At 44.3% G+C, this 16,346-nt stretch overlaps 1 protein-coding gene across 1 annotated transcript; it reads right to left on the bottom strand.

Annotated features, from left to right (window-relative positions):
• Positions 1-3,300: 3,300 nt before the first annotated feature.
• On the bottom strand, positions 3,301-5,068 carry LOC112665030 (cornifin-A). Its single transcript, XM_025454858.3, has 2 exons — positions 4,932-5,068; positions 3,301-3,872 (listed from the first exon to the last, which is right to left on the bottom strand). Exon 2 carries the CDS (start codon positions 3,851-3,853, stop codon positions 3,587-3,589), a length of 267 nt encoding a protein of 88 aa, XP_025310643.1. The 5' UTR covers positions 3,854-3,872; positions 4,932-5,068; the 3' UTR covers positions 3,301-3,586.
• Positions 5,069-16,346: the final 11,278 nt, after the last annotated feature.

Raw genomic sequence — 16,346 nt, 5'->3', positions numbered from 1 at the left:
ATGCATCTACAGTCTACCAACCTGTGTGCAGTTTGTCCCTCAAATTCCTCACCTGAAAGCAGTATCCTGCCCTCTACTGTTGGTTGGGAGAATGACATTCTATTAATGAAGAGGGAAGGAGCAGAGGGAAGAGGAACTTACACCTCATTTAACCCTTGGTGGTGGCAGGTGCAAAGTCAGTGAGCAAGACTGGAGCCCTTGGCTCTGAGTGGGGAGGAGGGAGTGGTGTTCTGGGCGTTTCCCACAAAAATGATTTAGAATTGCATTGGGGTCTGTATAGAATATCATTTTTAAAAGGCTGGACTGGTACCCCCCTCTTTTCCTAGGATGTAGGATGTTGAATAGTCTATACTTACTTTTCCTTATAGGTAGCTGGCCTAAAAACTGCTGCAAGGTTTCAAGAAGATTCTGGAAAAAATTTCCTCTAGCTCATCAACACCTTGGACTGCTTTGTTTTTTTAAAACACATGAAAACAATTATGTTGTAGAATGTGTTTATTATTTATTTATTTATGTATATTTTTTTATTGGAGTTTGATTTGCCAACATATAGTATAACACCCAGTGCTCATCCCATCAAGTGCCCCCCTCAGTGCCCGTCACCCAGTCACCCCCACCCCCTGCCCACCTCCCTTTCTACCACCCCTAGTTTGTTTCCCGGAGTTAGGAGTCTCTCATGTTCTGTCTCCCTTTCTGATATTTCCCACTCATTTTCTCTCCTTTCCCCTTTAATCTCTTTCACTATTTTTTATATTTCCCGAATGAATGAAACCATGTAATGTTTCTCCTTCTCCGATTGACTTACTTCATTCAGCATAATACCCTCCAGTTCCATCCATGTTAAAGCAAATGGTGGGTATTCATCCTTTCTAATGGCTGAGTAATATTTGTAATCACATCTTCTTTATCCATAGAATGTGTTTAAAATAGAGACATATTCAGGGATGCCTGAGTGACTCCTTTGGTTGAGCATCCAACTCTTGATCTCAGCTCAGGTCATGATCTCAGGGTCATGGGATCGAGCCCTGTGTAGGGCTCTGCAGTGTGGACCCTCCTTCTATTTCCCAGGGCATCTGGGTGGCCTACTTGGTTAAGTTGCTGCCTCTGGCTCAGGTCATGATCCTGGGGTCCTGGGATCAAGCTCTGTGTTAGGCTCCCTGTTCAACTGGGAGTCTGCTTCTTCCTCTCCCTCTGCTCCTATCCTTGCTTATGCTCTCTCACTCACTCTCTGTCTCTCTCAAGTAAATAAATAAAATCTCTAAAAAAAGATTCTTTATCTCACTCTGTCCCTCCCACTCCTGCATGCCTGCTCTAAATAAATAAATAAATAAATAAATAAATAAATAAATAAATAAATTTTAGAGACATTCAAAGAATAAAATAACTGATACCTTTTATTCTTCATTCCAACATAATCACTGATTAAGTTTTGCTGTATTTTATGCCAGATTTTTAAAAATGTATACATATCTCCATACATTTTTAAACAATCATGTTATGTGTTACATGCCATAATATTTTACATGATCTTGAAATTGCCTGAACATTATTCCATTTGACTATTATTTTATAATTGTAGTATATTTCATGACAGATATAGAATAATTTGTTCAATCAATTTTCTCTTTTGGAGAATTTATGTTGTTTCCCTGCCAAATTCTTTTGCTATTATATATAATATTGGAGTGATGATACTTATAAATAAATCATTGTGTGCCTGAATGCATATTTCCCAGGGGAATGCAGAAGGCATGCAAATGTGTAAGGATTTTTATTAAGATCATTCCTTGACTTTATGCCCTTAAGAGCTGTATGTCACCAACCAGTGCCCCCAGTCATGGCCTGCCCTTGTAATGGTGACTGCCCTTAGAGTTATTGCTGACATAACCCTCCATGCCAACAAGTAGCAATGTGAAATCCCCTGGACATGCACAAAACTTGCAGACCCAGGAGACATCATTCTCTCTCCCCAGTCTGATGATTACTTATCAACTTGCAAAGCTTTGCTGGATAATTTTTGTCTTATAGTCTCCAAATTTCTCTTGAGGTATTTCCAGATCTATCTGGAGTGCTTATGAATCATACAGGTATAAGGCAGGTGATGGGCAACACACCTGTCACCTGACATTTTTTGCTTGCCTCACATCTACTTGATGTTATTTTATAAGTAGGCTTCATTCCCCAGTGACCACTGCAGCCCCTCTGGGAATTCTGTTGGTCTGTCAGCCTGTAGGCTTTTTGCTGGTCATCAGCAAAGTCAAGAAGACATGGTTATAGGGAGAGAGCAGAAGGTGGGAATCTGAAAAGCTGAGCCCTGAATGTGACTTCTGGGGGTCTTGATGAATTATCTTCCCCTTTTTGGAGAAGGATATGAGTTTGTTTATCTGGAAGTTGAATGGGCTTGCTAGGTACTTTCAAGTGCCCTTTCACCTAACATTTTACTCGATGATGACCTGCTCTCCCTCAATTTCAGGCTATCTTATCTTCATTAAACAGTCTTCCTTCTGAAACTTGCCTAAACTTTCCTTTTTCTTCTTTGATGCATTTACTTTTATGTTCTCTTTGGAGAGGTACCCTGTATACGTGTGGGGAGAGGGGAGAGAGATTGGGCACAAACGAGCACAGAAAGGTGTGTGTATGCTTTGGTGTCAGTGCACATTTGCATGAGTGTCTATTTACATGGAAAGTGGTGAAGATCACACCCTTAGGCTTCTCCTGGGCAGGCATTGTGGATTCTACTCTCCTTTGTCCTGCTATAGCGTAGGGGTCTCAGTGAAAGATAAAAACTAGGGTGATCAAATCAGCATATGTGTGTGTGTGTGTGTGTGTGTGTGTGTGTGTGTATGGGTGTCATGTGATTTGTGGGGGTGTGAAGTCTGTGTGTGTGTCTATGAGTGTTTTAACACTTGGTTTCATGTGTTAGGGCATCAGCAAGAGAGGATGCATGAATTTTTATAAGCACTATTTCTTTGGAATAACAATAATGAAGGAATAAACCAAACAGAAAAAGGGTGAATTGGGAGCCAGGACTGAGTCAGAGATGGCTTGAAACAGGTACCATCTACACTCAGATAGGACTCACTCAGGCATAAAAGAAGCCCTGCTCTAGCTAGGGCTGCCCAAAGTAAGGCTCTGGGTAGCCTTGACCCATTGCCAGTCCATGAACGTGTACATACACACACACATGCACACACACACACACACACACATGCTCTCACTGCCTGTTCCAGGCCCTTTGCTGCTTCATATTGAGAGAACAATGAAAAAGTTGATTCAGCCAATGACAAGAACAGCCAGCTATGGAGTTAAAAGTGGTTTAATAGGGATAGGGAAGGAAAGATCCACTTGATCCCCAGGCCCCTCTTTAGACAAGAGTAGCTCAACCAGTGAGACTGTCTACATCTTTCAGAAGCTCAGAGACCTCCAGAGGAGTGTGAGGGAAATCTCTGTAGAGGGTGCAAAGAGGGAGGGTTATGACTCAGAGTGACAACATGCTAATTGTAAGTAAGAGACAGAAGGACAATGGGAGAGGGGATTCAGCATCCGGTGGTTGGCTCCCCCGGGGCTTGTTTGGCTGTGGACCTCATTACTTCTGCTTGGTCTTCTGCTGAGCTGGTACTGGAGTCACTGTTGAGGGACATGGCTCTGGAACCTTGGGCTGGCAGGGCTCTGGAACCTTGGTGTGGCAGGGCTCTGGAATCTTGGTGTGGCAAGGCTCTGGAACCTTGGGGTGGCATGGCTCCTTGGTTTTGGGGGCACATGGCTCCTGGGGTGGAGGCTGGCATGGCTGTTTCACCTGCTGCTGAGGCTGGGGGGGAGGGATGCAGGGTTGCTTCTGCTGATGAGAACTCATGCTTCACAGGAGACTGGACCTACAAACAGAACAGATGACTTAAACAGATTATCTAGGATAGAAGACACATTCAATGACAAATATGTTTCTTTTCAGGCCTTCTTGGAAGAAACAGCCCCTCAGTTCCCCTGGCCAACCACCCAAACACACTTGAAAGTAAAATATGCTTTGATAATTTCTGGGTCCTTTCAAGAGGAGGAGTTAAAGTCAATTTGTTCTGCTCCATTTCAGTGGGGTTCATTACCCAGCAAACTTTCTTCCCCAGACATGTAATATTTCTCATTGACAAGTACCCAGCACCACACTGAGATCTTTTGGACAGTGACATTATAGAAACAATTGCAGTCTACCCATCCCTAGGACCATGTGGCATACCTGTGACTTAAATATGCCTCTGTGAGTCTCAGCTCCTGTGACCTCATTCTGCCTTTGCTTATGCAATCTGCTCTGAAATGCTCTCCTTCCCATTTTGCTTGTCCAGATATGCCTCCATTATAGCTCATATCTTGTACCAGGAGATCCTGAGCATAGCTCCCCCAAACTGCCATGGCCCTTCTCTGTCCCTCTGTTCCCATACCAGTCAGTATCTGCTTTGTATTTCACCTATGTATAAGCATGCATTATCTTCCCTGCTAGGCTGTGAGCTTGCTGAGTAAGTTCCATAATGGTCTGATCTACCCAAAGTGACTAGCATGGTGCCTGAGATATACAAATGCACAACAGAGGTCCATCTCATGAATCAACATTTTTATAGGTGTCATACACAGAGAAAAGAGTGGTGTTGCTGAAAGGGCCTGGGCCTCAGTCCTAGTCATAATCTTGCTACTAACTTACTGTGGGTGGGTCCTTGCACAGGCTTGTCCCCTCTCTAGCCCCCAGTCCCATAGCTGTTTACCAAAGTGGCAGACTTACCTGACCCTAAACTCCCTTCACACTCAAACTGTGCTGTAATCTAAAACGCCCAGGATTCTGTAATTAATATCCTCACCAGCCCTCTTACACAGGTTTGCCTTTGTCCAGTTTCCAATAATAAAAAAAATAAACATGAATTTCAAATTGATTCCAATCAGAGACTTACCTGGTACACAGAGAAAGGGGTGCCTGGTTGCTCTGATCTGATGTAAAGTCAGTGGCCAGCTAGCTTTTTATAGGATGCATGAGCCCTGCCTCAAGGAAACAGAATCACCCCAGGCCCCCTCTGTTTTCATTCCTTACTTGTCAAACATGATTCACCCTATTCCCCTCAATTACCAGTTGGATCAGCTTTTGTGATGAAAACCACCCACTTGATATTTTTTGGCACTGGCTGTGTGACAAATGATGTCACTGATGCCTAATCCCCAGTGCCACCCTCTGCCTTAGACCCAGGCTTTGGGCTTGTGTTGGGGGAGAAGTGAGCCACAGGCTTCCTGGATAGTTTAATGAGTTAACCCTGGAAGAAGACATGAATCTTTTTTGTGGCCTTGCTACCTTCTTGCTCTCTCTTTTCTTGAGGAGATTGTTCCTCCTGTTTTGTGGGATAGAATATACTGGGCACAGGAACAAGTGGGAGAGGTGTGCAGAGGATCTGAGGTGGGTACCAGTTGTCTGCCTTAGAAAGGTAAATGCCAGAGGTCATCAATTTACTGATTACAGACTCCTTGTCTAGGGGTCCAACCCATTTCCTCCATCTTTCTCCTAACTTCACTGAACTATACACATTCAGATTACTTAATTATCCCCCCAACCCCACCCCTCCCTGACTGGTTGCTAATCTGGGTAAACCTGCTTTGCCTTCACCAACCACACCTTCACCCCTCTCCTACTTCAGAGATTTTTTAAGCACTAATTCCTCTTCTGGGATAACCTTCTCCCTCCACTCCACCCAGCCTTCTGGCCCTGGCCCTTCCTTCCTAACCCATCTGTATATTACTCACACACTGCCAAAACCTGAAAGTTTTTTCTAACTACCTTAGCCCCTTGCCCAAGCCCATCCATGGAGCCCCAGGATGAGACCACCCTCAACTCTCCCTTGCACACTTCTAGTCCAAGCCCTGACACCTGGAGGTCTTGTTGGCTCCTCTCTTGGCTCTGTATCTCCTGGGGGGGTATCTCAGCATCAGGGCTGTGCCTGCTCAAAACAACAGCACTCCCATGGTGATATTTGTTTCCACATTCACTCAACAAATAGGAATGGAAATCCTAGTATATGCCGGGCATGTCCCATTCTGGGAGCTATCCAAGTGTGAAGCCACTTCCCTCAACAGACTGGAAGATACCAAGTATCAGAGACACATTCTACTTTAGAGCCACTAGTTTAATGGCTCTAGAGAGGCTCAGTCCATACTCTTCAAGTGATGGCTAAGGGATTTGAGGTTACAAGAAGTGAAATAACTCCCTCAAGGTCAAATAACAATCCCCATGAAGAAATGAATTCTACACCAAAAGACTGTTCTTAAAATTTTTGTGTTTAAATTCAATTAGCCAACATATAGTGGTACATCATTGACTTTAGATGGGGTGTTCAATAATTCATCAGTTGTGTATATAGTATGTTCTTTTTGTTTTAACCCCCACCTCCTCCTAATGCCTGTAGAGGAAATTAAGCCCAGGCAGGAAAATAATTACAGGTAGAAAAGGGAACTCAGACTCCCAGCTTTCAGCTGAGTCCACTTGGTCCTGGAGGGCTTTGTATGATGGGCAAAGTGAGAAGGAAAAAAGAGTCTTCCCTTTTGGGTAAATCCTTAATCTTTGTAAGATGAATCCTCTTAGGCAGGAATAAAGCTGCTTAATGTTTGAAGTGGCCCTGGAATTAACAGTAGGTATTTCTAGCTCCGCTGAAAATAGGAAGGGCATGAATTAGCATAGGTGGAAATAAGGGACTCATTGAGCATATCATCACTCAGTGGACCAGGGTCTGAGAGAAGAAGGGAACAGCTAAGATGTCTGTCTGGAACCAGAGTTCCCTTCACTTTGGCTTAGTGACAGAGCCTGGGTACCCTGACCATTAATGACACTGAAGCTGGCAGGAGGTGAGCAGACTCTGAGCTCCTGCCCAGCCATGCCTTCCTTCCATGGTGTTCAGATCTTCAAGATTATCCTTGCCACATGGAATTTCTTTCCTGGAAACATAAGAACAGGGATCCCCTGAGTCTTTACACCAGTAACTTCCTGTGATTAACATAACATGAAACTGAAGTCACTGGTTAAACGCTGTTCTCAAAACACATCTGTTACTGGGTGTGGCCTTTGGAAAAATCCAAATCACGTTTAGAACCCAGGTGCGTGGATAGCTCCTCCTCTTCATTCCCCTTCCCTGCCCCCAAACATACATCTAGCAAGCCAGCACCTGCTGCCTCCAGCTAGGTCACCTTTTGTGAACTTGAGTCCTGAATCAGCCTCTCCCTGTGTCCTTATGGCCATTGGTATATCTCCATCCTCACCCAGTGCTGGTGGGTAGTACCTGCTTAGCAAGCTGGTGATTATAGAATAATTGACTGCCTGCCTGAATGAATGAATGGCATTCTTTGTAAAGAGAGGCCCAGAGACTGCTGGGAAGTTCCTTGTCTTTGGGAGTGAGCTGGGAAGAAGAGGAAAGTCTCAGCAAAGGACAGATGGTGCAGCCTTCCTCATGCATCTGCTCATTGTCAGTCAGTTAAGTGACCATCTGTCTCTGGGCTGGTGCTAGTGCTGTGACCACAGGTGAGCTCCCAGCATCTCATCTCACTTTTGTTGTCTTCCAGGCTTGGGCTAGGTCCCTCTTGTCACCTAAACCTGCTCTCAGGAGCCTTGAACAGAAGGAGCACCAGGGAGAACCTGCTACTCTACCTAGGAGGATTCTTAGCTGGAGGATCTTGCTTCCTGTTCTTCTGTCCTGTAGGGTCACCCAGCATGTCTCAGGCTCTGGAGGATCTGAACCCAGCTCTGCAGTTGGGGTGCCCTGTGCTCTCTCTAGGCCTTGGCCCTGAATGCAAAGAAATTTCCCTGTCACTTGATAACCTACTTTGGCTGGAATCTCCTGTCTTCCTTGACTTGTGCTCCCTTGGCCCCACCCAATGCTGCTCTGGCTCTAGCCTCTGGAACTTTCCATGACTCCCAACATTATTCTCCCTGTTTGTTCATCTAAGGCACACTCAGTGGTTTGTAGTAAGTCTGTTCCCCCTTTAAAAGAAGCTCCTTTCGGGGAGCCAGGGTGGCTCAGCAGTTTAGCGTTGCCTTCAGCCCAGGGCGTGACCCTGGAGACCCGGGGTCGAGTCCCGCGTCGGGCTCCCTGCATGGAGCCTGCTTCTCCCTCTGCCTGTGTCCCTGCCTCTCTCTCTCTCTCTCTCTCCCCCTCTCTCTCTCATGAATTAAAAGAAAAAAAAAAAGAGAGAGAGAGAGAAGCTCTTTTTCACTATCAGTATGAGTTTAACAGGTGAATCTGGCCCCACAAATGTCCCACATAAAGAAAGGGGGAAACGGGGTGGATTACAATGGGAAGTACACCTCTCATGATTTCATAGGACCTCCTTCTCAGAACACAGGGGCTGCTGCTGTTCACATGGCAAAATCTGGCTCCCCTCTGGACCAGCTGCAAGAACATCCTTTAGCTCAGCATGTGCCTCTGACTCAGCACACATTTGCAGAATGGGGAAATTTGTAGCCCTCAGTTCTTCAATGATTGGGTCCTTCCCTGCTTACATCACTCCCTCCTGTGATTCCCCAAGACTCAGAGTATACCAAGAATGTCATGCAGAATTTAAAAGCTAGTCGTTTTATCATGGGGGCCATGTTTAAAACACACAAACACCTTGAAGCAACCAGTAGTAGAGACCCTTCCCCAGTCACCTTAAGGAGTTAGGGGCATCAGAATGATGGCTCATTTTAGGCCATGATGATTTTAAAGAAGTCTTCACAGCACATGGGGTCCTCCACATGAAAAAAGAGGAGGAAATGGAAAAAGAGACACCAGATACCTGGTATGTAGAAGCCTGTGGAACTCTTGGGCTCAGCAGGCAGGAGACGTAATGTTTGCAGAGATTGATGCCAAGGTGGAGAGGGACCAGAGTCTTAGCACTGCACAGCTTCTATGCTGGTGCTGGTCCCAGAGAAGGGAAAGGACAACTGGGGAGGGAGGGCACTCATTCCAGGCCTCAAAGCTGCTTTGGCAGCAGAATCAGACTGCAGCTTGGGATGCCCAATTTCCTCTCTACCCCCACTGTCTCTCTAAGAACAGGGCATGACCCCCTCAGATTTCCTCTTTTCCCCTCTCAGTCCCTCAAGGGAAGGAAAAAAAGTTAAATCTGTTTTTCTTGCTTGAGACAAGTAGAAAAGAAAGGACCCAGGCTTAGTGTCTGGCCCAGCTACTCCAAAGCCTGTTATCCTCTTCATATCAGGATGATTTTGAACTCATAATCTAACCTTTTTGTCCCTTGATGTTCCTATCTTTGAAATGGGAACATTAATGAGTACTTCACAAGACTGTTGTAAAGACACAATAGCCAAACTGTGGAAGGAACCTTGGTGTCCTTTGACAGATGAATGGATAAAGAAGCTGTGGTCTATGTATACTATGGAATATTCCTCAGCCATCAGAAAGGACAAATACCCACCATTTGCTTCAACGTGGATGGAACTGGAGGGTATTATGCTGAGTGAAGTAAGTCAATTGGAGAAGGACAATCATCATATGGTTTCACTCGTATGGGGAATATAAAAAATAGTGAAAGGGATTAAAGGGGAAAGGGGAAAAAATGTGTGGGAAATATCAGAGAGGGTGACAAAACGTGAGAGGCTCCTAACTCTGGGAAATGAAAAAGGGGTAGTGGAAGGGGAGGTGGGCAGGGGGACGGGGTGACTGTGATGGGCACTGAGGGGGGGGCACTTGACGGGTTGAGCACTAGGTGTTATACTATATGTTGGCAAATCAAACTCCAATAAAAAATATACTAAAAAATGATGAAATGGAATGGTGCTTCAAACACTCTTAGAATGAATGGACTAAAAATGTGCATACTAATTCCTGCTAATTAGTCTCATTCTTTCTTTTCCGTCCAATACAAATGAAATGAAACTTCTTTCTATTGTCTAAGTGTTTCCCTTTTTCTGCCTTATGTCCATGCGTGAGTGTTATGTGTGTGCTCACATGTGTATGTGTTTGCGTATGAGTGAGGACTCCAATGCTGAGTGCCCCTTGCCAGTGGAGCACCATGCTAGGGCTTTCCAATTGCTTTTTCTCCTCTCATTTTTTCCACTAAACTTTGAAGTGTGATTGTGTCAGATTACACAGTTCATGCATTATATGAGCTGGGGTGAGGAGGTGGCTAAAGGTGTTGGAGATCATGTAATGACCTAGGCATGCCTTAGATAAGGAAACTGAGGTAGAAAGGCATTAAGAAACTCTCCCAGAGGTCAAAAGGTAGGAGATGCCAGGATATAGTCCCTTAACAACTCTGCCATATTGCTTCTCAACATTAGTTGGTTATTCTATAAGCTACTCTCAGGACAAACACCGACTGGGTCCTGATGTTCTTGCACAGCTGAATGATCAATTGCCCATCTATTAACAAGTCATTGAACCCATTCTACAGATTTGGAAGCTCAAGCACAAAGAATAAATCACCTGCAATGGCAAATAGGTGGCAGGGACAATATATAAATCCAGCACTGATGCCTTTATGCATTTCAGTTGATCTTACCTATAAGTTAGGAATGATAATATTTTCTTCCAGAGCTGTTATTAAATGAGATTACATATGCAAAGCAACTCCTATTGTGACTACAGCATAGTAGATGGATACCAGCTGTCATGTGTATTTCTTCCCCCTAGGGTCTGCAGTACAATGATTATTGGAAACTCATCTCCAGTGACTAAGAACATACTATAATTTTCTTGGTTTGTGAAGTAGTCAGTTCGTCATTTATTTATCACGTGTTTTCTGAATCACAATCAAATGTCAAGCATGAAGTCCCATCCTTTATGAAGTCCGGTGGAGGAATAGGCAGGCTTATGTAAGTTTCTGGGACCCAATACCCATTGGTGAAGGGTGTTTCCCCAACTGACCTAAGCATAAGAATCACTTGGGATGCTTGTTAAAAGTACAGTTATTACTTCTTTATCCTAATGACATAGAAATAACTAAGGGAGGCTCTAGGATCTGTATTTCTAAAGTGTTCATTGGGTGGTTTTTATGATCAAATAACTGGGGGAACACTAGGTTCTCAATCCAATGGCTGTTCTCCCTTGATTGCAATGGGCATCATCTGGTATCTTTTAAAAATTTTGTCTTAGTTTCACTTTAGTTCTAACCATTGGATTTTTAAAATAATAATAAATTTATTTTTTATCGGTGTTCAATTTGCCAACATACAGAATAACACCCAGTGCTCATCCCATCAAGTGCCCCCCTCAGTGCCCGTCACCCATTCACCCCCACCCCCCCCCCCCTTCCCCTTCCACCACCCCCAGTTCGCTTCCCAGAGTTAGGAGTCTTCATGTTCTGCCTCCCTTTCTGACATTTCCCACACATTTCTTCTCCCTTCCCTTCTATTCCCTTTCACTATTATTTAAACTCCCCAAATGAATGAGACCATATAATGTTCGTCCTTCTCCGATTGACTTATTTCACTCAGCATAATACCCTCCAGTTCCATCCACGTTGAAGCAAATGGTGGGTATTTGTCATTTCTAATGGCTGAGTAACCATTGGAATTTTAACAAGTCCTTGAACGCTATCAGGATTGAAAATCACTGTTCTAACAGAATGGCTGAATTCCTATTCCCTGAACCCAGACCGCCCCAGTGCCCTGAACTCCTCTCTGTGGAAAGGAGGTGAGATGAGTGTTGGACACATATTGATGTTGATGCAACTAGATGCTGATGGATATGAGTGTTTAGCCTGAGGACATTGGGAGCCTTGGGAAGCAATTAAGTCCCATCCAAGAAAGGCTAAGTACTTCCACACACCCTTGAACCCAACCCTCTCTACAAAGAATCATCAAAGAATAATCTCTGGCTGGCTTGGCCAGGCAGGTTCTGGAGCCAGTGGCTTGGAGTTAGTAGATTGTCCCATGTCACGTCCCTGGACACCATCATGTACACAGTACACAGACGTTTTTGCTGGTGTTGGGGGAGGCGAAACTACAGGTATCCCTCACTTTTTGAAAGTTTGCATTATACCACTTTTTAAAAACCAAAGACCTACATTAGTCTCCATTTTTGCTAATCAAAAGAAATCTAAAGAATATTCCCATGTTTATGACAAAAAAAGGGCAAAAACGCTTTTGTTTTGCATCATGCCCTCTTATAGAGGCAGTATGCACTCTGAGCAGCAAGAGCACACCTGCCAACCTCATTGCCCAGGGACTGTACTCAGCATCTCATCATCCAGCAACCAGGATCTGAAGTACATTGACTATTGGCAACTCATCTGCAGTGACTCAAAACATTCTATAATTTTCTTGTGGAAAATTCTTGTGGGAAATTAAAGTTCTTTCATAACTGTCCATGAACACCTGTGCTTTATCTTCATTTAGTTTATTCACCCTTTAGCAAGATGTGTCCTAAGGTTATCAGAAAAGGCTAGGAGAGGTTATTTTTTAGGTCTGGGAATGCTAAAATGTCCCATATTAAATTAATGGTCATTGCTTCTTTGCTTCATGCTATTTCAGTTCACTGAAGTTTCCACAGGAATGCTCTACTTTTGGATAGTGGGGAAACCTGTACCTCTAGCCATCTTAGGTTTTTAGCTCAGACCCTTTAAAAAATAAAAAGAAAGATTAACAAGAGTAAAAAAACAAACAGTATATTAATATGTACAGTGCACATCTCCAGAGAGAAACCTAAGACAAAGAGTAAGTTGCACAAACCCAGGACGGTGACTTGAATAGCATTTTCAACAAAGAAAATGACAGAACAGACTTGCCAGGGCACCAAATCGTGAGAAGGTAAACATGGGTGGGAATTAAAGAGGAAAGTTTGTTTGCAGATTCCTCTGATGCCATCTCTGGTCTGGTTTGGAGTCTGTTTCCAGTAAAAGGAGAATTTATAGCCCACCTCTAGTAGAAAATGGAGGATTTTTTCTGTGTTTTGCTATTTTTTAATTGCCTTCAGCTCAAAATAATTATTTTTTAAAAGATTTTATTTATTTATTTGAGAGAGAGAGAGAAAACATGACCAGGGGAGAGGGACAGAGGGAGAAGAAGCAGATTCCCTGCTGAGCAGGGGGCCCAATGGGGGACTTGATTCCAGAACCCTCGGATCATGACCTGAGCCAAAGGCAGACACTTAACTGACTGAGCCACCTAGATGCCCAGCTCAAAATAATTTTGTCAAAGAGACATATTTAGGGGGTCAGGTGGGGCATTGTTCTATCTCTTGGGGTGGAGAGAATTTTCTGGGCAAGTGGAATGATGAAAAGTTGGAACAGGGTAGTGAGCTTCCTCCTCCAATGCCGCATTTAGAAGTTTTCTAGGTATACTTTCCTTTCCTCAGAAGAACAGAAATGTTATTTCAAATCTCATTGATTTGTTGTGGATGGGGTTTGAAGACAGAATGGGGTGAGAAAACAGTGAAGTATGTACAGAATAGTGAGAAAAGTCATTATTTGTCAAATCAGTCAGGATAGGATACATTGCCTGAGTATTTTTTAAATTAACTTTAAAATTTTTTGGAAGTACAATATTATATAGGAAAATACACACAGCTCAATGAATTTTCACAAAGTAAATGCACCCATCTATCTAGCACTCATCGAGAAATGCAGAACATGAACATGTCCCGGGAGCTTCACATCTCACCTGCCAGTGGCCTGACCATACTTCAGTGGGGTCATTCTGTATGTTCTCTTACTGTCTGCTTTCTTTCCCACAGGGATGTTTGTAAGACTCATCTCTATTACGTAGTGTATTGTGTACACTGTCATTGCTATGTAGTGTCTTATTGTATGAATATACCACAATTTACTTATCCATACTTCTGTAATAAATATTTAATATATTTTCACCTTGAGGTTATCATAAGTCTTGCTACTATGAACATCTTCATCTATATGTTTTACAATCAAATGTATGCATTTCTTTTGTATATACGTTAAAGAGTGAACTTGCTAGGATAAAGATGCATTTATTCAACTTCAGAAAATAGTCCAAAGTTTTTAAAAGTGGCTGTCCAATTTACACCTCCATCAGCAGTCAAGAGAGCTGCTATCTACACATACCCTCTCCTACACATGGCATTTTCTATATTTTTAATTTTTCCCAAGATGTTGGACTGTGTAGCAGTATCTAATTTGAATATCTCAGCAACTTTTTATATCTATTGGTCATTTGGACATTTTCTTTCATGAATCATCTGTTTAAATCTTTGCTCATTTTCCCAGTAGGTTGTTTGTTGTTTTTATTGATTTTAGGAGTTCTTTATGTATTGTGTGTCTGTATCATGTACATATTGTAGTATGTATTTATATACATACACATACACACATATATACATATATATACACATGTGTGTGTGTGTGTGTGTGTGTGTGTAAAATTCTCCCAGTCTGTGTCTTTTAATAGTATCTTTCGTTGAATAGGTTTCTTACTTTTGATGTAGTCAAATTTACTAATTTTTTTCTACATAGAACTTTTTTGCTATTTAAGAAATGTTTGCCTACTCCACGGTCACTAAAACTTACTTCTGTGTTTTCTTCTAAAATCTTGTGTTGCTTTACTTTTTAAAATCTGGATCTATAATTTATCAGGAATTATTTTGAGGGGGAAGCTGAGAAGATGGTGGAGGAGTAGGGGTCCTCATTTCACCCGGCCCCACCAACTTACGTAGATTACTTTTAAACCATCCTGAAAACCTATGAATTTGACCTGAGATTTAAGGAGAGAACTGGGATTCCCTGGGTGGCTCAGCGGTTTTGCGCCTGCCTTTGGCCCAGGGCGCGATCCTGGGGTCCCTGAATGGAGTCCCACGTCGGGCTCCCTGCATGGAGCCTGCTTCTCCCTCTGCCTGTCTCTCTCTCTCTCTCTCTCTCTGTCTATCATAAATAAAAATAAATCTTTAAAAAAAAAGAGAGAACAGCCACAGTGCAATGGAGAGAAAGGTTTTCGCTTCTAACAAGGCAGAAAGGTGGGGGGGAAAAGTATCAAGTGGGGGAGGGGCCCTGCGAGGAGCCAGGCTAAGGCCACAGCTAGAGCCTCCGGGACTGGAATGGCCCAGCCTGGGAGAAGCAGGAACTTTAAAAAATCCACACCGGATTCTCCCCGGAAGGAAAGGTGCTCAGCAGGGAACCTGCGCAGCACCGCAGGAGGGGCAGGGACTCCCCCAGGCTCCCGGAGCCACTAACAGAGGAGGTGCGCCCGGGGAGAGCCCCCGCACGCGGCAGGCTGGTCTCGGTCAGGGGCTGGAGCGCGCCCGGCGGGGCCCCGGGGGGAAGCCGGTGGGTCAGGCGGCGGCTCTGGACCAGGGGCTGCGCCCTGCTGCCTGCGGGAGCTGCGCCCCGGGAACGGGAACGGGAACGCGAGGCCAGCAGCACAGGCCCCGGATCCCAGGCCCCGAGCGGACACAGCCCAGGATCCTGCGCTCCCCCTGGGGGAAGGCGGAGGTGGGGAGGGCCCAGGACAGCGAGGACTCTCCTGCCGCTGGGTGCCCCCAAGCTGTGCAGGTCAGCGCCCCCTGGCACCTGGGGGCACCTAGGCCAGTGCGGAATGGGAGACTGCGTTCATTACTGGGGGAGCTGACTCCAGGGCTGGAGAGCTGGCCGCCGCCACTGTTGTTCCTCCTTGGGTCACCCTGTGCCTGGGAGGGGTGGGGCCACCAGGGGACAGAGGCCTCACAGGGTAAACAGCTCCCGCTGAGCCTGGCACCCAGCAGGGGGCCGGGCAGCTCTCCCAGGTGCACACACCTGAGAATCAGCATAGCAGCCCCTCCCCCAGAAGACCAGCTGGAAGGATGGGGTAAGAGCAAGTTCTTGAGCAAGCAGCGTTGGAAAGCTCCAGGGGAAGTCGAGGGATTTACAATATATAGAACCAGAGGGTACCCCTCCTATTTTTTTTTCTCTTCCTTTTTCCAGTACAGCTCATTTTTATATCAGACTGAAAATTTCTATTTTTTTTTCTCTTTTCCCACCTTAACTACAATATTTTACCACCTCTTCATTTTTAAGATTCTTCCTTTTTAACTTTCATATATCTACAATTACAGGCCCTAGATGTATTTTCCACTTCTAGATTCCCTTCAACATACTCAACTTATTTTTGGGAGATATATGAAATATGTTTTTTTTTTTCCTCTGCCTCATTTTGATCTACAATGGTGGAAGTTAACGCCTTCTAAAACATGACCAGCATGCACCCAGAACCAAATGGTATACCATGCTGCTTCATTCTGTGAGACTCCTCATTCCCATTCTGCTCCGTTCTTTTATCTCATTTATGTTTTGGTGGTCAGTGGTGGGGCTCTGTACAAGTATTTCCAGTTTATATAAACTGGGGACTAAGCATCTTCTAACATAAAGAACTTGACATACTCAGAACCAAGAGG

Source organism: Canis lupus, chromosome 17 (genome assembly GCF_003254725.2).
Source record: "Canis lupus dingo isolate Sandy chromosome 17, ASM325472v2, whole genome shotgun sequence".
Classification (NCBI taxonomy): domain Eukaryota; kingdom Metazoa; phylum Chordata; class Mammalia; order Carnivora; family Canidae; genus Canis; species Canis lupus.
The sequence above is the reverse complement of the archived record's forward strand: the minus strand, read 5'-3'. Positions and strand labels throughout refer to the sequence as shown.